This window comes from Suillus bovinus (genome assembly GCF_016758785.1).
Source record: "Suillus bovinus strain UH-Sbo-P2 chromosome Unknown EDB93scaffold_8, whole genome shotgun sequence".
Lineage (NCBI taxonomy): Eukaryota > Fungi > Basidiomycota > Agaricomycetes > Boletales > Suillaceae > Suillus > Suillus bovinus.
The window spans coordinates 31,132-54,464 of NW_024542064.1; the positions used below are offsets into that span (position 1 = coordinate 31,132).

Here is a 23,333-nt window from a genome sequence, read left to right on the forward strand (position 1 = left end):
GACGACAATAACAAGAAGATGGGGTATCTTTCAGGACACCAGTCGGCGTGGCTCATTCTCCACTTGCTGCCCGTCAGTAAAAAAAAAGTCGCGCATGGTGTCTGTCCTTGAACTCTCGTCGACAAGCCTGGCGGCTGACAAGCTTCATCATTTTTGATAACAAGCTGTTGTAGAATTTCTTGTGAGACCAGGTTCTTTGAGACTGCGAGCAGGAGAAGGACTCATAATGATAGTGCACAAATGCAAGCCATATGCATACTTCATCGAGATACAGGTTCGACTCCTCCGCAAAAAGGTCTTGAATGACTTTCAAGAGTGCCCGTGTAATGGTACGAGTGCGTCCAATGAGTGGTGAAGGACTGGGCTTCTTGACAGCACCATGTTCTTTGAATATCTGTCTTTCAGGTCTTTGCTGATCCGCCAATTGACCATAGTTGTGAAATGGCACTTGAAAGTTCGTTCGACACTCGAGTAGTTTGCGTTGCTGAGCACGATTTCCTTTTTGGTCAGACCCACAAATTTTGGCCAGTGTAAGTTAGTTTTTGCTTTAAGCTTGCTCGTCGTTCTGGGCACTCATGAAGGCAAATTACAAGGTGAGACTTTCTATCGACTAGCAGAAACAGGAGTTCATCACTTGTTCAGTTCTCCAACATTTGTGGGACAGTTTACCAGCAAGGAAACATTCTTTTTACTCCCGATGGCAACACGCTGCTAAGTCCTGTCGGGAATCGAGTGTCAGTATTTGATTTGGTGAAGTAAGTGCATTCTATATCATATGAGAGATTCTGAACGACGACTCTCTTCCTCAGCAATAAATCCCGAACTCTGCCTGTCGAGAATCGCAAAAATATTGCTGCAATCGCCCTCAGTCCAGATGGTAACGTTTTGGTGTCTGTCGATGAAGGTTCGTTGGGGTACTTGCAGATCATGTGAATACTGAACAATTCGTACAGATGGCAGAGCGTTACTAGTAAATTTCAAAAGAGGCGTGGTTTTGCATCATTTCAACTTCCAAAAACCGGTCCAGGACATACAATTTTCATATGATGGAAAGTGAGTTATGTATCTTATCTGCGGTCGATGACCCTCATTATGATTACCCCTTAGGTTCATCGCAGTGACCCACGATTCCCATGTGCAAGTTTGGCGGACGCCAAATCATCTAGTCCGAGAGTTTGCACCATTTGTACTTCACCGCACATACACGGGGCATCATGACGAGGTATCCAGTATTCGATGGTCACCAGATTCAACGTGAGTGCATTTCATAACTGTTGTCGACAACTAAGCTCAGTAAGATCAGCTGCTTCATAACGACATCGCGCGACATGACTGCCCGATTATTCACCCTCGATCCCTTGGAAGGGTTTCGACCAAAAACGTTTGCTGGTCATAAGGACGCTGTAGTTGGAGCATACTTCTCCGCCGATGGCAAATTCGTAAGTGAAACTAATCTTTCATCTTTCCTTTGACTTACATCTGCCCAGATATACACTGTCAGTCGTGATGGTGCTGTTTTCACATGGACATCCAAAGACGAGCCAGACGACGCTGAGGAGCCCCAACTCGCTTCGTCGGCTTTCGCACATTCAATTCCTCGGATAAGGTGGGGAATACACGACCGCCACTATTTTAATCTCCCACACACGAAAGTTGTCTGTACGACCTTCCACCCATCTTCCAACCTCCTGGTTGTCGGATTCTCCAGTGGAGTGTTTGGACTTTGGGAGCTTCCGTCATTCACAAATATTCACACTCTGAGCATCTCGCAGGAGAAGATCTCATCTGTTGCAATATCTCCAACCGGAGAGTGGCTTGCCTTCGGCGCACGTAGGCTTGGTCAGCTCCTTGTCTGGGAATGGCAATCAGAGTCCTACATCCTCAAACAACAGGGACACTATTTCGATATGAACACGCTGGCTTATGCCCCAGATGGGCAAACCGTCGCCACAGGGGGTGATGATGGCAAACTCAAAATCTGGTCCGTACAAAATGGCTTCTGCTTCGTAACTTTCTCAGAGCACACTGCACCCATCATGGGCATCACTTTCGCGAAGCACGGTTCTGTTCTGTTCTCCGCTTCTCTTGATGGCACCGTTCGTGCATTCGACCTAGTTCGGTACCGCAATTTCCGAACTTTCACCTCCCCGTCTCCTGTTCAGTTCTCTTCCATAGCAGTCGACCCATCAGGAGAAGTCGTTGCTGCAGGCTCAACAGACACATTCGAAGTCTTTATGTGGTCGGTCCAGACTGGGAAGCTGCTCGACATTCTCGCTGGTCATGAAGCACCCGTGTCTTCGCTTGCCTTCTCACCCACGGGTGCCAATCAACTGGCAAGTGGTTCCTGGGATCGCACTATTCGCATTTGGAGTGTTTTTGGCAGGTCACGCGCCGTGGAACCTCTTGCGCTCTCCTCCGATATTCTCTCGATTGCATTCCGACCGGATGGCATGGAGCTAGGAGCGTCTACGCTTGATGGTCAGATCACATTCTTTGATGTGAGATCCGGAAAGCAGTCAAATGTCATCGATGGTCGCAAAGACATTTCTGGAGGACGAAAAGCAGACGATCGAGTCGCGGCTGCCAATAGTTCCTCCACAAAGGCGTTCACGAGCCTTGCATATACTGCAGATGGGTCGTACGTGCTTGCCGGTGGAAATAGCAAGTACGTTTGTCTATATGACATACGTGAAGGAGAGGGCGTGCTCGTGAAGAAGTTTCAGATTTCAGAAAACCTCTCACTAGATGGCACCCAGGAGTTTCTAGATAGTCGCAAGGTTAACGATGCAGGTATCAACACCGATCTTATTGATGACCGCGGTAATGCCAGCGACCTGGAAGATAGGATGGATACGACTTTACCGGGCGCATCAAGAGGAGCGGGCGACATGTCCGTACGAAAGTACCGGCAAGAAGCACGCACTAAATGCGTGCGCTTCTCACCAACGGGACGTGCTTGGGCAGCCGCAAGCACCGAAGGCCTCTTGATCTATTCTCTAGACGAGACTGTCATGTTTGACCCTTTCGACCTGACAATAGATCTCACCCCGCAAGCTGTACTCGATATTCTTGCGGAGGGCGAGTACCTAAAGGCCCTTGTTCTTGCATTCCGCTTGAATGAAAAGCCCATTATACAACAAGTTTACGAGCGCATTCCACGCAGTGACATACGCCTTGTTGCACGACAGATGCCTAACGTTTATGTCCCCGCTCTCCTTCGATTCACGTCGGAGCATCTGGAGAAAAGTCCTCACCTCGAGTTCGACCTCATTTGGGTGCAAGCTGTGATTACGGCACATGGTCGCTTCCTGAAGGATCGCAGCGGTGAACATGCACCTGTGTTGCGGACAGCCCAGAAGGCATTAGGTGACGTGGCGGGGTCGATATCAAGACTGTGCGTCTCTACATCTGTAGGCGTTTGCATCTCATTGATTGTTTTCCAGATGCGACGAAAATACGTCAACATTGCAGTACCTTATTGACCAGTCGGTGGTCAAACATGGACTAGATGAGATGCAACACTTTGAATGATTAACTATCTTGAGTCATGTCTTTGGGTTTGTTATCTTACTGACGGTAGTACCCAGCAATAGGTGTCGTATAGAAACACATTGTATATCAAAAAAAAGTATATTAGACTACAAATTAATGGACTTTCATGGTGCAAGGGGAACCAGTAAAACATTCTTCATTCCCATGACATCCTGACTATTTCTTGACAGGTATTTCTAAGCGACGGTAACAATGCTGAGAACGCAATTTTCCAAAGGTAATGTAACACTCACTGTCAGCAGGGTGCCTCTGATCCACACCCCGATAGCCCCAGTAATACGCAAGCCCTGTCCCAGCAAGGAGAGCTGCGGTCATGATGAACTGCGTGATCCGGATGATGAGCGGTCGCAGTCAGTACTGATCCATTAAGCGCACAAATCTGTTCCTTGGCGGCTGATTATGCCAGTATTTCTGGGACATATCTCCCTGCTGGCGGAAATTAGGGGTCGGATGCATCTTGGAATTGTTTCTTCGCTGAGGTGGTGGTGTTGGTGGAAAACGATTATAGGAGCAGATGTGACTTGAGTATGATGTCACCTAGTTGGTGATATTTACCGTAGTTTCTGGATCTTTGTGTGCGCGAGAAATCTACTCCGCACGAGCAGTCAACGATACTTACTAGCTTGCTCTGTAGGAATCAACATCAAGATAGTTGCTGCTGTCGATTCGGTCAGAATTTCGTTCTGTATCGCCCATACCTGAGAATTCACTAACTCCATTCAAAAAGTGACATCATGTGATGCGGAAAACAAGGTGTTAATGGTTTACCATTATTTCTTTGTACGTGTCAGAGCTGTCGACGTATGCAGGAACTTTCGTATAAACCCCACTGCTTCCGTCAGTGTGCTGTGGAGTGGGTTCCTCTACTGTAACTGGTCCTACGCTGGGATCAATCGATACCCCTGACTTGCGTTAGGTGCCATGTGGAACAGTTTGATTCACGCTGGGAAGAATCAGACTGGAATACAGGTTTGGAAGAGGCCTGGCAAAGCGTAGCAGGGTTGTCTCGCCTGAAACATTTCGTGAGATTGATAGTTTTAGGGAAGGACCTGCATGTAGGGCGAGCACCTTCTTTTGCATCCACACCCATAAGGCTCCAAAGCTCGTCACAGCTAATGCCATACTACCCATTAACGAGATTTGAGAAATTCAGATTTAGGAAATGGATCGTATGACAGGTAGCGAGCTTCAACTGCACTCGTCGTTTGTGAATAAGGCGCATTGTGTTCATCTAGGTCAAATAAACTTGATTTCGAACTACTGTTCACTACAAACTGGTCAGGGGCTTCGTAGGGTCACGTGCACGTGTTATGGACGCGTCGCCGGAGTTGAAATTCTACAAGTCCACAACCGCCACGCCACTGATCAATCTACATCGGGTTGATCAATGGTCCATCATATTTGCGCCACAAATATTGGTCGACCAGATATAAGGCAAGCCAGCAGTGTCTGTCTTTTCTTGTCCTCTTAGTTTTCTCCACCTTACCAGTTCGGTTCACAACACCCAGTCGGCACAATCATTGAACGCCTGACGTCAGAGTCATGTCCCCTGCCGGCGAGACTGGCGTATCGTCTACTCCCCCACGTGCCAATGCACAAGCCCATGTTTCTAGCACAATTGAATCCACTCCAAACAGCCGTGGGGCTTCAGTCATCAGCCAGAACATCGGCGTGCTCGGTGTCCAGTGCGCACATTTCCTGTTTTTATTGAGTAGCACCTGACATTCCATAAGGGTTAAGAAAGTTCGCCCATGGATTCAACGCGATATCGAGCAGGTTAAGGAGTGCAAGGCGGACGCCATGCTGCAAGTTCTCCTACAGCGTGCTTCTTCCTCTCCCGAGACTAAACAGCCCGAGCTCCTGCAAATGTGCCTCAAGGCAGTTCTGCCGGTTTGCAATGGACAGGCCTCCACTGCTCTCGTAAAGTCTTCTGACATCGAGACGGCCCTCAAGGAATAGTGAGTGCCTGTTCTAAGTTCGCTGATCGGACATCCTCATGGTTATCACGATTGGAAGCGTACGCCCAGGAGTAGAACACAACTTTTACGGCCCTTTTATAAGAGCCACTAACATCGCTCTCACGTGTCTTGAAGAGATCAAGGTTGACGGGATGTGTGCTCCTGTCCCCGCCGTGGACATGATCTGTCAGCAGAACGATATGCCCATGCACCAATCCCACCAGACTGCGAAATCAACTCGGAAGCCTGACCTCGTCATTCTTCCTTTGAATACCGCATGCGCTCCCTTCAAGGGTGAGAAGGCCGGAAAGAAACGGAAAGAAAAGGAGAAACAGAAGGACAACGAGAAGATTGACGATAAGCGTAAGAAGAAGCGCAAGGCTCACATGGACAAAAATGCAACAGCAAAACCGAAAAATCTACCCTGGAAAGATGTTCTAGCTTGCATCGAGTTCAAGAGAAAGACGCCAGGGAGGACAAAAGGGATTGACCCGCCGCCCTGTTCGTACACCGTAAAAGACTATATCTCTACCAAGCCAGAATATCTGCCAGTGAGTCATCTTAAAGATGAAAACACTGCACCCGACCCTTCGCAGACCCCAGCTACACAACCCGCATCTGACACTGCATGTAAGTAATGGTATTCAGGATTCCGAGATCAAACTTAATAGGGCAAGCTGCAGTTCTATCTTCCAATCCTACTGCTGCCCAGCCTTCCCTGGGCGGGTCCAGCTCCAAGCGCAAAGCCACGGACACTTTAGAATCCGCCCCAAAAAAATCCAAGGCGAACCCCGACGACACGGACGCCGATCTAGATGTGACTGTTCAGACGGGTCTGTACGCCGCCGAAATGTTTGCGGCCAATCTTGGAGTCAACTATCTGCTGAATATTATCGTTGTCGGTGGGTTTGTTCGTCTGCCGACATCGATCGCACTCTTAACAAAGTTTTTTCAGACGATGTAATGTGGATCTGGTATTATGATCGGCAAGGGGTCATTCAATGCTCAGGTATCAACTTCATTCAGGATCTCCCGCGATTCATGGTGCTGTTGTATGCTTTACAACGCTTCAAGCTTCACGATTGGGGCCGAAACAAGGACTTCCTCCCAGTTCAAGTTGAGGGGAAACAATGCCACGAATTCACAATCAAGGATGAAACACTTGGAGAGGTGGATCTGCTGCTTCACACCAGTCACGACGAAAGGGTGACACACTACGGACTGCAAGGACGGGCCACCAATGTGGTCCCTGTCACCAGCGAAGCGCTCGCGAAGAAATACGACAACCTTCATGACGGGATGGTGGCCAAGATCTTTTGGGGAGAGGAGAGTCGTACGAGCGAGCCGGAAATTTTGGACGAGGTGAAGAAGATCGCCAAGTCGCACAGTTCTGTCCAAGGCCACATTCCTGAGTTGCTGTGGCACCACAAGTTCACGAATCCCACGTCCGCCATCCGAGAAGCGCTCGGCGTTCCAGACCCCACCACGGGCAGTCGCGTCCTCTACATTCTCGTATTCCGCAAGCTCAAGCCAATCACGGAGCTTGATGGCAAAGTGCTTTTCGACGTATGGTATCAATGCATACTATGTAAGTGTTTCATTGCATTTATGAGGCTTATCCTTGACATAGCGTGCAGGTCACCTTACTTTGTGGAAGGAAGGGGTCTATCATCGAGATGTCAGCCCTGGAAACCTGATGTGGTACTGGAAAGACGGGAAGCGCATAGGTGTTTTAAACGACTACGATCTATCTTCATTGGCGGGTGACCCAGGTCCTCGGGGCAACGAACGCACAGGAACAGTGCCGTTCATGGCACTTGATCTTCTCACCTTAGAGGGTCAACGAGGCGAAGTCAAACACCTATATCGCCATGACCTGGAGTCGTTTATGTGGTGCTTTGCTTGGATCTCCTTGCAGTATGAGGACGGAGTTCTTCGATCTGAGGAATCGCGACCCCTTGATGAATGGGCCACTTTAAATGCCATAGCATGTGGCGAGAAGAAGTTTGTTTTCCAGGCTAATAGAAACGTTCCCGCGCACTTGCACAAAGATAAACTTATGTGGGAGTTCGTTGTGGATTGTTTCGATGTGCTGGACACGCATGCCTTTAATCGACGTAAAGAATTACTACGATCGACAAGAAGGGGAGACAAGCCGACCCACTCCAAGGAATCAGAATCAGATATGGATGATTTTCTCCAGTCATTCAAAGATACCGAGAGCTGGGCTGAGCTCAGCAAACTTTCATAGCGCTTTATTCACTTGCTGCACTACCTGCGGTTTTCTGTATTCTAATACCTGTATACACTTTCCAGCTGACTAAGTATACCAATCGAATACTAGATGGATGATGGTAACTCGTCGTTTGTGCAGAATCCACAAGAGCCTCTCTCTTGCTTCATGGCGGCGCCGCCATCATGACATCGTGCTTGCTTCACAGCTTGAGCAATGGCTGTCTAGAACCGTTCGAGCGCCCATATTTTTTTCAACAATATGCCCTTTATATCTGTTCTTGACTTTATCTTGCATTCCTGTGTTTCTTCGCTGCCCAATATGACTCTGCGCGCAAGGGAAATCATATCTTGCACCGCCCAGTCCCACAGTACACTGCACAATTTTGTGTTTGTTGATTCCACGAACTTCAATGACCGCGTGGCCTACACCGCACTGCGTGCTTCTGAGATTTTGTTATCTTTCCACAGGTAATGTTTATTTCGTTTATCTAAAATACTCGAGCGGAACAAAGGTCACAATCAAGTTAGGATTTTCTTTTCCCCCGAACAACGAATACTGGTCGGGTGTCGTCCTGTTCTGATATTGGACTTTTGATGAGCAGTGCTGGTAGTCCCTTCCTAAAGCGATCGTTAGATCCATACAGTATTTATAAAGAACAAGTTTGATTTCTCGGCGATGGTTAAGAAGTGCGAGACATCGCAGCAGTGTGTGTGAGCAGAACTGCTGTGTTCTGATAAAGACTTCCGTTTACGTTACAATGCCGCTAAGCTTTCCTTATACTAGAATGTACAACGAATCTGAACCGCCTCAACACCGTCGATCTCGCAACCTCTGACGACCACTTTATATGTTCCCATGCACGTGTCCCCGCACATTCGCCAAACGCATCGGGTATAAACGGTCTCAGGGATAGACACGGCTGGTGCACAAAGAGGACTCATCTGGACCGTTATCAGTGTCCTAAGCCGTATCTTATTAGTGAGGTGAACCTTACCATGAAACAGTGCTAGATGTTCACGACTAGTGCGGGTTTGTTTGTTCTTTGTTCGTCAGTTATGTGCTCTGCGCTTTATAACTGTTGCTGGTTAAAGCATTAATCCCTGAGCTAGTGCTCGCTTCGTTCTGCGCCAGCGAATACTCGCTACGCCGCACTCAGATGAGGCATCAGAGGCAGTGCTAGCATGTACGGATATCGAAGAGATGCGTGCTTTTCGATGTTGCCAGTTGAGAATTATGTTTCCTGCCTCACGTTCACGGAGGCGGACCATGCTTAAAACCATGCCCAGCCATACGCGTGCTATGTGCTGCGGCAGATAGCAATGTATACGCATCTGAAAGACAGAAAAACCAGCGGCCTGCAGCCCAATCTCCGTAACAGTTGCAACAAACACTAACGTATCCGCGAGACAGCTAAAGGAAATCCTTCAGGTGCAAGTTCATTCATTCTCGGCTGTCCACAGCTGCTTATCGGTGGGTGGCTCTTGCTGGTCGTTGAGGGTGACCTGCAACAAACGTCAGCAACAGTATGGTGCCACAGTCAATTGTAGGCCACGTTACCGATCCATCATCCTCAAGTTCTAAAGAGTAGAAGGCTTGATCGTCCTCGCTGGGGTCGTTGGGGATTTGGAATCTGCACCTCATCGTCAGTAGATAGGCCTGGTCTGAATCACGGCCTAATACGCACGCAAATTTGTCGCCTTTGAAGTTCAATTTCCAAAAGTGCTTACTGTTGCTCATGAGGACTTGTTTGCTCGACTGCAAATTTGTGCAGAGAGATGAGATTCGCATCGGAACCATTTCTCGTAGACGCTTACGTTCCATGTCATATAATCTTCAGTATCTTGGTTCTTGACCGTCCACAGACACTCGTCCTTGTCTTTCGAGTTCTCAGCGGTCCACTATTGATATCACTCACCAGCGCCAGGGTCAGAACCTCGTCTTTAGCTACTTACTAACCCTGTGTTTGTTGGTCTGGTCGAAGGCCTTGCCTTTGATCCTCTCGTGATCGCCGTCTCTGTACGTCGCCAACACGTAGTCACTGTTTTGCACATTTACAAAGGCACCGCTCAGGCTGTCGGGCATCATGATTGAGATTTCACGTTGGGGAGGCAAGGAGAAGTTGGTCTTTAAACATCAATCGTAACATCATTTATATGCGCAATCCTCAGGGGACGGACACGGCATCCACCCCCTCTTGAATCGTGTAAGCAACTCGATCGACGCTGGTGCCGAACCATACCTTAATTGCAACTTGCTTCCTCGCGAGTCGTGATCACCACTCTGGAACTTTCAAAGAGTTAGCAATCATCCTGCCGAGAATGTTTGTCGATGAATTTAAGTTACCTCATCCTGCCAGCACTTCTTACTTCCATCGTCACAGAAGTTGAGCACCATTCCTCAATCGAGCATGATTTATTGGCAGTGACTACATACCACGCCGCCCTGGCACTTCTATGCTCGCTTGCCAGGAATGTCCTTCGACAGCGTTACGACAGGCCATTCAACTCGAACCGATCATCCTCCATGGATTCATCAACACTGTTCAAGTCTACCTCCGAAGTCCATCAAATCTGTACGGTAGATGATTCCTTCTCTGTGGAATAGTCCTTATCTTCGTCGCAGTCTGTCATCCTTTCCTCGTACCCAGACACATCTATTTCCTCAAACACGTCAGCAGCTCCAGGAACCGGAAACATCCTGTTCAATAAATAGTACACGATACTTGAAGTACCAAATCCTGTGAAGAAGGACAAATCGAATATGTGAGTCGCCGCAGCCGGTACGGGCGTTCCAGCTGTGGAACCATGAGTATCGCAAGCAAAATACAAACTCAAAAGACGTACTTTCCCCAGCGAATCCCACTACATTGATGGCGATGCCTGCTACGTATGCTGCGTACGCTCTTTAAACTCAAGTGAGCGATGTAGAGTCAACAGTATTAGTCTCCCCACAGACCTGGGATTGAAACCATAATTGTACCAATACCAACTTCCTTTGCGGGTGACGTAGAGGTCAGCGACGTTATAATGTCCCTTGCGCACAAAATAGTATTCGGTGGCCTAGGGCTGCATATTAAGTCAAAAATAAAATAGATAGGAGGTCCACTCACCATGACTCCCGCGATCGCGCTCATGAAAACAGAGTACGCAGAGATATAGGAAGAAAAACGGCTGCTGTTTTTTACTAGGTTCCAGGGACACATGACAAGTCCGATAATGGCTGATATATACCCGCCACGTCTGATATTCTGTGATGAATATAAGTACTTCCTGACATAAGTGCATGAAGTGGAGGATTTACGATGAAACGTGGAAACAGCGCTGTCAGATCACAACCCGCACTGACCGAGTTAGCACAGATGTTCGTTCTGGAAATGGGCAGGGTATAAGGCATGAGCTATACCAGCGACTCGTGCGTCCATTACATACCCTATCTGAGATTGATCAACATTTGGTCTTTAAGGGACTCAGTATGGTGCCTACCTGAGCTATAACAAAAGAGAAAGCGATGAACCATACCTATGATCGCCATCTCGTCAGTGCAAAACAACCTTGCGTTGTTCATACTCACGCCAAATCGAGTGCCAGGGGATGGGTTATTGTCCAAGAACTTTCCTAGCAAATCCACGGGTGACCAGATCACTTCCCCATAAATTGTTTGCGACGAGGAGCTGACGATCACACCGAAGAGGCAGATTAAACCGTAAGAAAAGGGGATGGACCAGAGCTGGGAAATGATCGGCGCAGATGGAGTCTTCGCCCGTGATCCAAAATCTGGTGCGTTCCTGCAGATATGGTAAGATTATGGATATCATGAATGAAAGCACAGTAGCCATACGTCAACAGTGTTGTGAGATTACTGATGCAAATGCAAGCACTACTGATAATGGCCCATGCTAGTTCTGAGCCATGGATAGTTGCTGGCTGCTTGACAATTGGTCCAACGCCCTTTGCCTTGACGATGCACCAAATCATAAAGGCGATACAGGCAACGGGAGCAATTATCATCTTGAACGTGAAGAAGTGACGACTGTGGCAAGCTCAGCAGTAATCCTTCCAAGTGAACTTTTCTAAACGTACATTTTGTGCACGGGAGGCCATATGAAGGGCAAAGATATAACCCAAAAAATGATGAAGCACATAAAATCCCTGGTGTTAGTGCCAGAGGACAACGGCATCGAATTTGCTTCATCGTATAAGATACATCAGATCACGAAAAAGCAACTCATCATTAAACTCACGGATATTGTTAACACTTGGCCACATTGCACGAAGCATCACTAAGACGCATGAACCGCCAATACTTGTTTGCACCCCATACCAGACACTGCAACGAAGTGAATACAGCACGACGCGAAAGACATCGTACCTACCATGCCATTGTCGCTCTGTTGAATACACACCACAAACTTCCAAATATTCCGAAGCTGGCACGGTTGACGACAGGGAAGGTTACATGGAATACAGCACCCGGTCGACCCAGCAGGACGACAAACGGCGTGATCACACCATAACCAATCCAGATTGCCAGCCAAGCTTGCCACCACGACATGCCGAGGACAATCATGCTAGAGGTTATCATCCAACTATCGAAGAACCCATATGAGGCTATACTGTAAGCTGAAAAATTGCAACTAACGTTGAAACATTGATCTACAAGTAGAGTTTCATAAATTTTGTGTGTTATTGTGACAATTCACTACTCACTGACGTGGTCCCCCAGCTGGTGGACAAGATTGTTAGTCATGCAGTCAATCGAACAAACTGCAGTCCTCACAAAGCGACATAACTAAATGCAGTCCATGTTCTTTCTTCTAATGGAACTGGCAGTAGATCATCGCTCTAAGGGACCATGCAATAAGCCTAAATCATCCTTAGTCAGAACCTAAAAACTCACCGAAACGAATTGCAGGCCGGAGGGAGCACGCTCCCCATGAATATGAGGAACCTCGAGTGCTTTGACCAATTTTCTTGCAAAGTTCATCAGTCGCGATTGGTCGTATGGATTCTGGGCACGAGAAGTACAAATTACACGTACTATTTAACACAATTCGCTTATCTTCCCTGTATCAAACTTACTGAATAGATCTTTTGCAGGGTAAACTTGACATATGCCTCCTAATGAAAGCTTGAGAATATGGCCTTTGATTCTTTTCATACCGCGGCTGATACCAGAAAATCGGCATCTCGCAGTGTCAGAGGAAGTAAAATAATGAATCATTACTTTGTCACTTGCACAAAGGTGGAGAATTTCATGGCACCTCCCACAGAGAACAAACTTGTAGCAATTCATGCTGGAAAACAAAACCTAACATTAGCAACGCGAAGCTGATCCTCAATAAGTCAAGGAAGTCGATAGGGTCGCTTGCTTCTGGGCTCTCCGGGGCATTAAAGTGGGGATGGGCTATTTTGCGGCTCTTGCCATGGAGAGCCCTCTGACCTTCGAATGAATGTAATAAGGCTTAGACACTGGGGCGAACTGAGATAGATGTACTGATCCCAAACAATACGGCCAAATGCAAAACAAATCGTGCCCGTTCATACCAACTTCTTATCCTACTCGGATGCTGATCGGTAGCTTTAAATCGAGCTTATCTTTGTATCCACGCAAGCAATATTAATATGTCGATAACGTCGTCAGAAGAGAGACAGCCGTTTGGGACTCGAGTGCCGTCCTCATGACCGGTCACGACCAAGTAATAGTACCAACGTCGATTACCCACCGCGCGGTGAAAGTGTCTCCCTCGAGAGTTGGATAGAATGCGTCAACTCGGAAAATGTGAGGAAGGAGTTGTATTGTCACGGTACCGGCAGTCCTAACAATGTTTGACACAGAACATGGCGCCAGACAAAGTTAAAACTACACAAACATATTCGACCCCAACCCCCTACACCACACCCATCAACCACACCAAGACCACCACCCACATCATTCACCACCAGCAAAAAACTCGACTCCCGATCGGAGTACGTAGGGACCAGACTAGGAGCGTAGTATAACCTAATATGATATATATAATCGGACACGCAAAAACAGACGCGAAAAAAAAGGACAGAGCGCAAGATGTGACGGGTGCCAGAGCAGTGAGATGGATGGACAAGTGATGTCGAACAAAGATAGACACGACCCCCTGGAATACGAGGTGTCGAGATGACGGCTGACGATAAAGGATGAAAATGATGTTCGAGTGGTGATGGTCTCCTCCCCCTCCTCCTACATGTAACATAAAAGAATGAGCTCATCGTGTAGGAGTACCGTTGCGGTACGCTGCCTGGTTGGCATAACCAGCTCGCTGAGCTGGCTGCCCTTGCGACGGTGCAGGTGCTGCGCCGTTCTGGCGACCGTTACTTGAAGTTTGCTGAGAAGGTGCCTGCTGTCGCTGCTGCTGGGACGGCTGTGGCTGAGGCTGGGACTGGGGTTGAGGTTGGGACTTCTGCGGGGCAGGCTCCTCAGCAGCGCTGGGTGCGACATAAAGGCCCTTGTCAATAGACTGGGGAATTGGCTGGATCTCGGTGCCAAGCTCCTGCTCAATGCGATATAGATTGAAACGGTCTTCATAAGTGACCAGGTTAATAGCAAGACCCAAATGTCCGAACCGACCGGAACGACCAATGCGGTGAAGGTACGTCTCCGAGTTCTTGGGGAAGTCAAAGTTGATCACGACATTAACTGCCTGGATATCAATTCCTCGGGTCAATAGGTCTGAGCAGACGAGGTTGCGGCAGACTCCATTGCGGAAGTCGTGGAATACGCGATTACGATGTGACTGAAGCATCTTTGCGTGCGAGTAGAAACAGGAATACCCGAGGTCTGTTACTTTCTTTGCGAGGAGCTCGACACGGTTGGTAGAGTTACAGAATATAATGGATTGGTTGATTTGCAACTTGAAGTGGATTGTCAGCATGGAAAGGGGGTGATGCGCAGAAACTTACTTTAGAGAAAAGGGTGTTCAGACAGTGGACCTTCTGTCGCTCCTCGACATAAGCGTAATACTGCGTAACACCACGTAAGGTCAGCTCCTCCATGAGATTGATCTCGTAAGGAGTTCTCATGCGTTTGTCCTACACAAAGGAAACATGTTAAACACTGGTAACAAAGGCAGTACTCGTAGGGAGCCTACCTTGAAATCCTTCACCATCATAGGGAAGGTTGCGCTGAAAAGCATGACCTGACGATCCGTAGGAAGGAAAGAGAGTAATTGCTCCATGACAGGAGTAAACTCAGGCGACAAAAGTTTGTCTGCCTCGTCCATGACGAAGACAGGACACTCGCTGAGATCAGCAACGTTTTTGCCTGCTAAATCCAGGATGCGTCCCGGTGTTCCAACGAGAACATGAACCGTCTCTGATAAGCGCATGATATCATCTTTGAGGGTCGTGCCGCCTGTGGTCACCATGACCTGGATACCCATATGTTTTCCCAATATTTTGCAGACCTGGGATGTCTGGAGGGCAAGTTCGCGAGTAGGGACGAGGAGTAGGGCTTGAATCTTATTCTTGCCAACATCAATCTGCTGTAATGAGGGTATAACGAAAGCAGCGGTCTTTCCTGTCCCGTTTTTAGCACGAGCAAGGATGTCACGTTTGGTAAGGGCAACAGGGATGGCTTCTTCCTGTATAGGTGATGGCCTTTCGAAACCTGCCTCGAAAATGCCCATGAGGAGCTCACGACGGAGGAACATATCCTCGAATTCAGTTCCTTTGGTGTTTGTGACATCTTCTGTTTGTGGGCGCAAATCTTTTGGTGGTGGACGAAGACCCGCCCTCCATGAAGCGTCAGTAGGAGTTGCGGATGAGCTAAGAAATCAAATTTACATTAGAAAAAGATAAGTTAAAAACAGGAAAGAAGGGCATACGCGGTGGATGTAGATGTAGATGGTCTTGCCGATTGAGACATGTTCACGAATTGTTGTTAACGGTCACGGAGAGTAGATATTGGTAGTCGTTATTGGACGATGTAAAAGGCAGGGCTAGTTTTATCAGCCACGCGTCTGTACTGAGGTTTAGTATTTGTGGATCGGTAACTCCTTTGTTTCTTGATCACGCCAAAAATGATTCGACAGGCTGACGATGAAGTTGTTGAAGGCTTAAAGGCTTGAAGGATGTTTGAGTTGAGAGTACTAGTTGGTCAAGTGCAAAGCAGTTGGTTTCATTCCTACAAAGCCATCGAATTCAAGGTTTCCCGTTTTCTCACGACCCACTATTGGACCCGCTTACCTCTTACGACTGCTGCACCTCTGCCCGGTCCTGAACAACGTTAAACTCGCGTGACACGTCGGCCCTCGTAACGTAGGAGCCGGGCCTCTTGGTGACACGATTTCTCATCCCTAGGTCTCAAGACTCTGTTGGCAGTTACAGAAGGTACACATAACAAATATTTTGTGATGGCCACGCTGACTATTCTATGATTGCGATTAGCTTGCACTCCCTCGTGTGAGGGTACGTCAGACGTCACAGTTACACGTGTTGGCAAGCAGTCACTTCATTCTAGCTGCTCGGAAGAAGAAAAAACTCGGTGGCTGCGGGCTACGTCGAATAAGCATCGTTTTCTCAATGTGAATTTGGTATGCTCTGAATAATATTGCGGCACAAATAAGCACCCATCTCGCATCGGTTGAGATCCAATCATGACGGTGCAAAGGGTGCTATTTAAGCCTCATGAAGGGTACATCCGAGTCAGGTCCGCTTGCCTCTCAAGCTCCGGACCGATAACGTACTTGGCGTTTACAAGTACCTACAGCCAATTCCATAGTCACCTCAATGAATTTTCAGTCCCCAAGCCGTCTCTTCATACCTCAAAGAGATATCAAGAAGCTGGGACTTGAATCGATGAAACAGCAGGTCCAGCAAGTGGAGGACGGCCATTTCGTGGTCACAAGCGAAATGATGTTACGGAATTGTGTCCGCGAAAAGGGCAAGTAGTAGGCCGATGTTAAAACGAAGGGGATCGGCTTATTTCTTGTGCACGCAACGGGCTTACCGCAGGAAGTGAGTATCGTGCCGGTATTCGTGGTAATCTGACTATCTATTATGTATTAGATATGGGAGCCCACCCTATGTTATATTTCAGCTCCTGTGATAGATATAGTCATAGTAGGAGTTGGTGCAACACGACTGTCACTACTGCTTGCTCGGAAGGTGCGAATATTGGCTGTCACGACGCGATCATGACTCTCGCGTCCGAGTATTGACTATGATTGCTGGGAGGATGCCTGACATGCTTCAGCTCTGTGTTGGATTGAAGACATGAGGCGCCCTACCGAGAGCTAGCTCTCAAACTTGGAAGAAAAGCTCGATGAGATTTGCTGAACTGACGGATCAGTTGTAAAGACCTTGGGGAAAAGTGTGTTCAACGCAGGCCAGAAAATCATGCATCTGACATTACCATCAATTCATCTGAATATCTCGTCTGTATCCCATCTTGAAGCATTTTGGTATTTGAATATAATAGCAGTTTCGATCCCTCAGGAGTCTCCGGAAGAGCTTGGTAGATATTACTTCACAGAACAGTAATTCAAATTTATTGTGTTTTGGGGTCGTAGACCCTATGTCGTTTCGAGGTTTTACTTGCCTAACTGTAGCATCAGTCCACCAAGTGTGCACAATTTACATTGTGTTTTAATCAAGCGTGTAGCGCCGTGATGCAAACGTAAGTGATGAATTACTCGAATCCACTGTGGAAAAGCATCGCTAGGGCGCCGTAACCGTAGTCTCCCCTATGTAATAAGATTAATCGAAGGCAGTCGTTTCTTCCGTAATCGTGTGAATTGGCGAAGTCGCATCAAACTCAGAAACCGCGCGACTCTAAAGCCGTCGCTTCCCCTCCTGCAAATCACTGTGCACCAGTCATGGGCCCTGCGCCAACATCCAGAGATGAACTTACCAGTCGCGTCCTCCCACAGATGACTCTTTCTCACAATTCCAATCCATTAACCAGACCGCACACCCCCTTGTCAAGGGACCTTACGGTAGCAGAAAAGGCGGTGGCGAGGTTTTCTGTCAAAGGCAATGCGATCGGTGGGTATAATAGTGCCAAGTGTACCGATCTTCACATCAAGCAATTCCTCAGTCACCGGAGGGTGTGGCAACCTTGGGATCGAGGCAGCACGTGCCCTCTTGGAACATGGCGCATCGGGCGTGTCGCTATTTGACGTCAATCTGGCGCAAGCCCAAAATGTTGTTGAGAGGCTGCGTTCTGATTTCCCATCGGCAAAGATCATTACGAAAAAAGTGGATGTCCGCGATCAGCAGGTTGTTCAAGCGGCCGTCGCTGAGACTGCTGATGAGCTTGGAAGCTTGGATATTCTCCTATGCTTCGCAGGTGTGGTCGCTTGCAACCACGCCCTTGATGTTGCTCTTGAAGAGTGGAAGCGTACGCTTGACATCAATACGACAGGAAGCTGGTTGTGTGCCCAAGCAGTGGCAAAGTAATCAACCCTGTTTAAACTCGAAACTCGCCGCCTGACAGTCCGAAAGACAGATGGTCGAACAAGGGACAGGTGGTAGCATCGTCTTTACAGCATCTATATCTGGCCACAGTGTCAATTTTCCTCAGCCACAAGTTTCATACAATGTTTCCAAGGGCGCGCTCCTGCAGCTAAAGAGCTCTCTGGCTGCCGAGTGGGCTCGGTATGGCATCCGTGTCAACAGCATCAGCCCAGGGTATATGGATACAATATTGAATGAAGGACAAGGACTTGAAGAAGTTAGGGAACTATGGTACTCGAGAAACCCGATGGGACGCATGGGGGACCCGAGCGAGCTGACAGGTGTTGTGGTGCTCCTCTGCAGTCGTGCGGGGAGGTACATCAATGGGGCTGATATCCTTGTAGATGGTATGACCCGGAGTCTAGGCTCGCATGGAAATGTTTAACAAATGTTGTTCAGGCGGTGGATCTATTTTTTGATTCCCAGTATGTGACAATGTTCAAAATCAAATTATGGAACAGATGTCATAGATCGTGGACGTACCGACAACCAGTGTAAGGGGGGAAAGATCGGGTTGCATGACAATTGTATTAAAGAGTGTGAAATACAGATATGTTTTTGAGGCCCTATTGAATAAGCGATAGGTTTAAAAGTTTTTTTCTGCCAAGAACCATGGCCAGAGGGCTCAAGCAATCACTTACTTTCATAGTGCAGCGATCCAAGACTGCTAGCATACTTGGGTCATGGAATGCTTAGTGTCTGAGTGTCGCTCTACGGTATCATGGTCATCATCCGAAGGATAGCAGATTGAAATTAGAAGCTAGAAGTCATATGCGCCAGCAAGGTGGCACTATGAAATTGAATGGATTCGCTGACGCCGACACCATGGAGCTGGGCCAATTTAACAGTCTCGAGGATTACTTATCAACCGAAGCTCCACCATATGAAAAATCTGAGAGAAGGTAAACACACCAAAAAAAAACCTGACAACGGCCTACAAGCAGCGCGGATCCACTGTATTGAGTTTCCGTAGTCAGTCCTTGAAACAAGGAACGCGGTGCCTTCTACATAGCTGTATTATTTCTCTGGGTTGTGGAGGATGATCTGCTCAGGTTCTCGAAACTCAAGCCAGAACTTCGGTCCAGACCGAGTCCAGACTGTTACGAAAAGAGTACAAGGTACGCCATTTTAAAAGAGATAAGGAGGAAAGTCTCAAAATGAAGGAACAGAAGGAGATGGGAAACGACGCGGCGACCTAAATGGGTTGAAAATCACTGCAAATCAGACGACGAGGAATGAGGGCGACATTCATGTGAACGTTTAATCAGACGTGGCATCATCAGGCATGTGCTTTGAATTTCCGCAGCTTGCCCCGTCGGGATTAAGCGCGAGCGCCAACGCGCGCTGAACTTCGCGATATAAACTTTCCGTGTCCTTCCCTCTTAACTACCACATATTCACCTAAACGTAAGTGCCAGCTCGTTGAAAACATTTATTTGTCTATGCTAAAAACATTCTCTCAGTGACATTGCACATTGCCAGATCCCCTCTGACAGTGACCTTGTCGAGCCAACGTCCACACTCTTTTCGAATCAACGCTCATTACACTTATATTTCGTCAGTTAAATATTGGATATGTTTACGCCTCCCCCGTCACCTCTCCCATTCAAAAGTTCTGAATTGCTCAAGCTGGAAATGACTAACGATACCCCCACACACGCTAACCCGTCTGCGTTCCCCACATGCTCATACCACTCCAAGCAAAAATATACCCTTACTCTTCGCTGGACGATCATATTGGTACCAATAACTCTCATCGCAATTGGCGTGTCCACACGATTATTTATTCATCCAATGGCGTTCGATGCCTTTTCGCCAACCCCAACCTACGGGTGGAAATCGTGGACCAAAAGCTTGACCGATTGGTCACTGCATGAGAAGCACAAACCTATCGAGAACCTCCTACAACTCGCAGTAGTATCTGACACAAGCACCTCGCCCTTCATCAAGAGGAGCACACTTCCGGCCACCCCCACACCCACACCCACTGTTCCAGTAAATCCAACTTTGCCAACTCCGTTTCCCCAGCCCTATGACACGACTTTGTCGTCACATTTCTCGACCACATCCTGCTACAATTTCTTCCTTAATATGACACAAACAGACGCTTTACGATCCTGCCGACCCTTCTCACTCTTGCTCACTCATTCCCAAGCATTTATACAGGTATGTTTTTTCCTAGATGGCGTCCCGCACACTGTTCAACATCACTGCTTTGGGATTGTTTCACAAGCAGGAACAAGATGATATAAATGCAACGAATACGGACATTTGGGGAACCTGCAACACTAACATCTCCTCAAATCAGTGTGACCTGAACATGGCATGGTTTGCATCATCACTGCGTTCTTCATGTGATACCGATTTGAGTGAGCAAAACGCCATGGCAGTCAGTGCATTAACAGGTATGATATGAATAATAGCGATGCTGGTTGGGGTTCTGACAACGGAATACTTTACCCAGGTCTTCAAGCGTTTGACTTGATGCGGCAAGCAGCGTGTTCTGTGGATCCCGTGGCAAATGCATATTGTTATATCGAAGCTGTGGCAAGCTCTGATCCTTCCAGCTATTATTTCTATCAGCTACCCCTCGGACTTGCAGTGCCACAAATCACCAGTGGGGCATGTAACTCCTGCACCAGGAGTCTCATGACAATGTATTCGACTGCTCTGAGCAGTACAAACGCCACCAGCTTGGCAGGATTGCAGGCTACGTACGGTGACGCAGCAACCAAACTGAACAATGTGTGTGGGTCGCCTTACGCTCAAAGTTCAACCGTGGCATCCTCGTCAGCGCCGCCGGGTGTCGAGTTGACCAGCGTGGGAGGGACCTGGGCTGTGCTGTTGGCTGTGGGTTTGCTATCAACTTCAATTTCGTCATAGGGTCGATTTGTTGGGACAATTTGTTGGTTGATCGCGTTTCATCATTTTTTGGGGCTATTTAGTTTTTGTTTTATATGCGGATCTGCTCACATAGGTGTGCGGGCTACCACTCTGGACTTGTGTTCATTCTTACTACATTCACAGCATCAATCAGTATCCTGTTTTTATGACGGTCAACCGTTGTGCATTCAATGCCTTCTCGTGTGTACTGTGATGAGAATTTGAACCTAGTCCGTATCATTTTTGCGATGATCGTGTGTATGCTGTGAGCTATCAGCCATCAGATGTTCCATTTTTTGTAGTGGATCTAGATCCGCTCTCCTATTGAATCGTTGATGCAGCTGCTGGCTATTCTCCCCCTTACAAGTCTGTACAGGTCTAGTAGGTCTGCGAAGCTCAGTAGAAATCACGTTATAACGTCACAGTGAGTTTGCTAAAGTTCTGAGTCTTGTTAAACTGAAGTTTCTTAAACTTGTTTTATTTCTTTTTGCATGCGCATAAATACAATCAGTGCAAAGATACGAAATAAATATTTGAAAAGTGTCAGGCACTTTGTACATAGTAGCTATAGCGGTTGCAGGGAATCCGGTGTGGACGCGACGACCTTCATCAATTCCCTCTTTTGGCTAAGTTCACGTGAAATTTTTGAAACTGCTGTTCCAGTGTCGACTTGGCATATGATAATAACTTTCATTCCGAACAACGACAACGGCAAGCTGGTCTTATACGTCCTTCCTTCTCTTTAGATCCTATACGACTAAGATCTTGTGTCGCACTCTATTGTCACATGTGCACTGCCCCCTTTTCTGCTTCCGCTCATTCCTTGTGACTAAATAGCCATGTCTCACTCTCGTCTGCGGGTGCGTGTTGGACCATCGATGGACAAGCTTGTTTGCATCACAGACAAAGTGAACAGCGGAAAGGCGCACGATATATTCTCGGAATTGTTCGAAGGGAAAGTCGCCATCAACATCAAAGGTTTCACCAATCCCTCTGGCGAAGAGCTTCCCGCGGAGTACTTTGACCGAGAAGATAGGAAAGGGATCACGTGGAGTATTCAGGTTCAGGGTGAGACTAAGCGCTTCGGATATTGTTCGTTTTATCCTGACGGTCCGTGTGGTAATTGTTTTAGGCCGGTTCCTACAACCGACTTCAGCGGATGACATTATGTTTGGAAATACGTTCGACAAACGTTTAAAGTTGCCTTGGGGTGCTGGTGTGGCGCTCAAGTTCATGAAGTGAGTATTTGTCGTGTTAGAATCAGATGCTACGGTGCAGCGATAGGAGCTAATAATAACTTTAGATACGTTGATCCTACCTTGGAACATGACTTGATGTCGCAGACAAAGCCATGGGCCCTTTCACCACTGATCGCAACGATGCCCCATTTTGTGCATGAAAGAATAGATGATATCCGAGCTTCGCCCCTGTTAGAGCACAGACGGTCGGAGTCCTCGTTTCCACCCTCACAATCGATAGGAGAGAATACCTCGCAGTTGCAATTTGCCATTGCGTCCTCAACTTCTTCTAGCTCTACATATTTGACCCCATCCTCGTCATTATCAATTGCCTCATCTTCGTCTAACCTCTCGAATTTGCCCAAAATGCCTGGTTCATTGGACGTATCGGTAAATAATTCCCTTAGGTTGCCTCTTGAAAAAGTGCACTTGAAGAAAAATAAGAAGCAGAAGATATTTAGTCGTGCGCTGGATCTACGGACTACAGGCGAACGTAGATCATACTTTAGCAGTCCTCAACGTCGGCGAGAGATTGTATTTGGACCTGAGGTATTGTCGTTCATCATTTTAACTACTGTCTACTGATAGTTCCTTTAGGATCTGATCACGACAGATTTTTGCTATGGTTATCTGCAATTCAACCCGACTCTTGCCTTAAGGCTTTCAGGTGGTATGACATTCGACCTCATGAAATATTGGGATAGACATCCTGTCAGGTTTGTTTGTTGCAGACGGAGAAAGCCAGAAGACGGAGAACGCAGCGACGGGCAGCCCACGGGTGACTTATATTGGATTGTTTCAATAGAGACTGCAGATGATAGTGATATACATCAGGAAGATCTAGCGACATAACAGGATCAATAACATGATATAGACGGGTATTTTCTAATTCATATTCACCTTGTATTATTGGACAATATATAGACACAATGAACATATTTTCTGATATCATATGGTTAGGGGTAGTTTTCCCTTAGCG

General features: G+C 47.5%; 9 protein-coding genes across 9 annotated transcripts; 5 read left to right on the forward strand and 4 right to left on the reverse strand.

Annotated features, from left to right (window-relative positions):
• Nucleotides 1-232: 232 nt before the first annotated feature.
• Nucleotides 233-400, reverse strand: EDB93DRAFT_1070740 (uncharacterized protein; the record flags this gene model as incomplete). Its single annotated transcript, XM_041444966.1, has 1 exon — nt 233-400. A coding segment is annotated over one exon (168 nt), but the record flags the coding sequence as incomplete, so codon positions are not given.
• A 175-nt stretch (nt 401-575) lies between these two features.
• Nucleotides 576-3,531, forward strand: EDB93DRAFT_1238643 (quinon protein alcohol dehydrogenase-like superfamily; the record flags this gene model as incomplete). The annotated part of the gene is made up of 8 exons (XM_041451549.1): nt 576-593; nt 643-755; nt 810-904; nt 954-1,053; nt 1,108-1,254; nt 1,304-1,439; nt 1,488-3,394; nt 3,444-3,531. 8 exons carry the CDS (start codon nt 576-578, stop codon nt 3,529-3,531), a joined length of 2,604 nt encoding a protein of 867 aa, XP_041311057.1.
• A 1,372-nt stretch (nt 3,532-4,903) lies between these two features.
• On the forward strand, nt 4,904-7,883 carry EDB93DRAFT_863999 (uncharacterized protein). The gene is made up of 6 exons (XM_041457739.1): nt 4,904-5,237; nt 5,286-5,510; nt 5,569-6,140; nt 6,194-6,412; nt 6,466-7,098; nt 7,148-7,883. The coding sequence occupies exons 1-6, from the start codon at nt 5,095-5,097 to the stop codon at nt 7,759-7,761; spliced, it is 2,406 nt and encodes an 801-aa protein (XP_041311058.1). The 5' UTR covers nt 4,904-5,094; the 3' UTR covers nt 7,762-7,883.
• A 1,299-nt stretch (nt 7,884-9,182) lies between these two features.
• Nucleotides 9,183-9,828, reverse strand: EDB93DRAFT_1101167 (uncharacterized protein; the record flags this gene model as incomplete). The annotated part of the gene is made up of 5 exons (XM_041447073.1): nt 9,183-9,248; nt 9,304-9,376; nt 9,431-9,501; nt 9,561-9,644; nt 9,703-9,828. 5 exons carry the CDS (start codon nt 9,826-9,828, stop codon nt 9,183-9,185), a joined length of 420 nt encoding a protein of 139 aa, XP_041311059.1.
• Nucleotides 9,829-9,843: 15 nt separating this feature from the next.
• Nucleotides 9,844-13,024, reverse strand: EDB93DRAFT_863891 (permease for cytosine/purines, uracil, thiamine, allantoin-domain-containing protein). Its single transcript, XM_041457738.1, has 17 exons — nt 12,825-13,024; nt 12,643-12,753; nt 12,523-12,587; nt 12,453-12,468; nt 12,385-12,398; nt 12,119-12,331; nt 11,987-12,072; nt 11,826-11,931; nt 11,584-11,775; nt 11,317-11,530; nt 11,229-11,264; nt 11,175-11,179; nt 11,047-11,113; nt 10,856-10,993; nt 10,702-10,805; nt 10,590-10,648; nt 9,844-10,540 (listed from the first exon to the last, which is right to left on the reverse strand). Exons 2-17 carry the CDS (start codon nt 12,727-12,729, stop codon nt 10,311-10,313), a joined length of 1,632 nt encoding a protein of 543 aa, XP_041311060.1. The 5' UTR covers nt 12,730-12,753; nt 12,825-13,024; the 3' UTR covers nt 9,844-10,310.
• A 960-nt stretch (nt 13,025-13,984) lies between these two features.
• Nucleotides 13,985-15,642, reverse strand: EDB93DRAFT_1079055 (eukaryotic translation initiation factor 4A-like protein; the record flags this gene model as incomplete). Its single annotated transcript, XM_041445425.1, has 4 exons — nt 13,985-14,629; nt 14,679-14,807; nt 14,867-15,542; nt 15,602-15,642. The coding sequence occupies 4 exons, from the start codon at nt 15,640-15,642 to the stop codon at nt 13,985-13,987; spliced, it is 1,491 nt and encodes a 496-aa protein (XP_041311061.1).
• Nucleotides 15,643-17,426: 1,784 nt separating this feature from the next.
• On the forward strand, nt 17,427-18,844 carry EDB93DRAFT_864233 (uncharacterized protein). Its single transcript, XM_041457741.1, has 4 exons — nt 17,427-17,762; nt 17,815-18,172; nt 18,222-18,580; nt 18,633-18,844. The coding sequence occupies exons 1-4, from the start codon at nt 17,594-17,596 to the stop codon at nt 18,650-18,652; spliced, it is 906 nt and encodes a 301-aa protein (XP_041311062.1). The 5' UTR covers nt 17,427-17,593; the 3' UTR covers nt 18,653-18,844.
• Nucleotides 18,845-19,479: 635 nt separating this feature from the next.
• Nucleotides 19,480-21,284, forward strand: EDB93DRAFT_864229 (uncharacterized protein). Its single transcript, XM_041457740.1, has 4 exons — nt 19,480-19,640; nt 19,697-20,399; nt 20,470-20,638; nt 20,698-21,284. The coding sequence occupies exons 2-4, from the start codon at nt 19,809-19,811 to the stop codon at nt 21,114-21,116; spliced, it is 1,179 nt and encodes a 392-aa protein (XP_041311063.1). The 5' UTR covers nt 19,480-19,640; nt 19,697-19,808; the 3' UTR covers nt 21,117-21,284.
• Nucleotides 21,285-21,767: 483 nt separating this feature from the next.
• EDB93DRAFT_1125228 (uncharacterized protein) lies at nt 21,768-23,303 on the forward strand. The gene is made up of 5 exons (XM_041448708.1): nt 21,768-22,184; nt 22,249-22,354; nt 22,420-22,744; nt 22,802-22,903; nt 22,952-23,303. Exons 1-5 carry the CDS (start codon nt 21,956-21,958, stop codon nt 23,204-23,206), a joined length of 1,017 nt encoding a protein of 338 aa, XP_041311064.1. The 5' UTR covers nt 21,768-21,955; the 3' UTR covers nt 23,207-23,303.
• Nucleotides 23,304-23,333: the final 30 nt, after the last annotated feature.

Coding starts and splice junctions, on each gene's coding strand:
- EDB93DRAFT_864233 (XM_041457741.1), top strand. CDS start 17,594: ATGGGCCCTGCGCCAACATCCAGAGATGAACTTACCAGTCGCGTCCTC. Junction 17,763..17,814: donor TGTCAAAGGCAATGCGATCG/GTGGGTATAATA, acceptor GCAATTCCTCAG/TCACCGGAGGGTGTGGCAAC. Junction 18,173..18,221: donor TGTGCCCAAGCAGTGGCAAA/GTAATCAACCCT, acceptor ACAGTCCGAAAG/ACAGATGGTCGAACAAGGGA.
- EDB93DRAFT_864229 (XM_041457740.1), top strand. CDS start 19,809: ATGTTTACGCCTCCCCCGTCACCTCTCCCATTCAAAAGTTCTGAATTG. Junction 20,400..20,469: donor ATTCCCAAGCATTTATACAG/GTATGTTTTTTC, acceptor TTTCACAAGCAG/GAACAAGATGATATAAATGC. Junction 20,639..20,697: donor GGCAGTCAGTGCATTAACAG/GTATGATATGAA, acceptor TACTTTACCCAG/GTCTTCAAGCGTTTGACTTG.
- EDB93DRAFT_1125228 (XM_041448708.1), top strand. CDS start 21,956: ATGTCTCACTCTCGTCTGCGGGTGCGTGTTGGACCATCGATGGACAAG. Junction 22,355..22,419: donor GTGGCGCTCAAGTTCATGAA/GTGAGTATTTGT, acceptor TAATAACTTTAG/ATACGTTGATCCTACCTTGG. Junction 22,745..22,801: donor CTGGTTCATTGGACGTATCG/GTAAATAATTCC, acceptor AAAAATAAGAAG/CAGAAGATATTTAGTCGTGC.
- EDB93DRAFT_863999 (XM_041457739.1), top strand. CDS start 5,095: ATGTCCCCTGCCGGCGAGACTGGCGTATCGTCTACTCCCCCACGTGCC. Junction 5,238..5,285: donor ATCGGCGTGCTCGGTGTCCA/GTGCGCACATTT, acceptor ACATTCCATAAG/GGTTAAGAAAGTTCGCCCAT. Junction 6,413..6,465: donor GCTGAATATTATCGTTGTCG/GTGGGTTTGTTC, acceptor AAGTTTTTTCAG/ACGATGTAATGTGGATCTGG.
- EDB93DRAFT_863891 (XM_041457738.1), bottom strand. CDS start 12,729: ATGAACTTTGCAAGAAAATTGGTCAAAGCACTCGAGGTTCCTCATATT. Junction 11,776..11,825: donor TGGCCTCCCGTGCACAAAAT/GTACGTTTAGAA, acceptor AGCTTGCCACAG/TCGTCACTTCTTCACGTTCA. Junction 11,265..11,316: donor CCCCTGGCACTCGATTTGGC/GTGAGTATGAAC, acceptor TGGCGATCATAG/GTATGGTTCATCGCTTTCTC.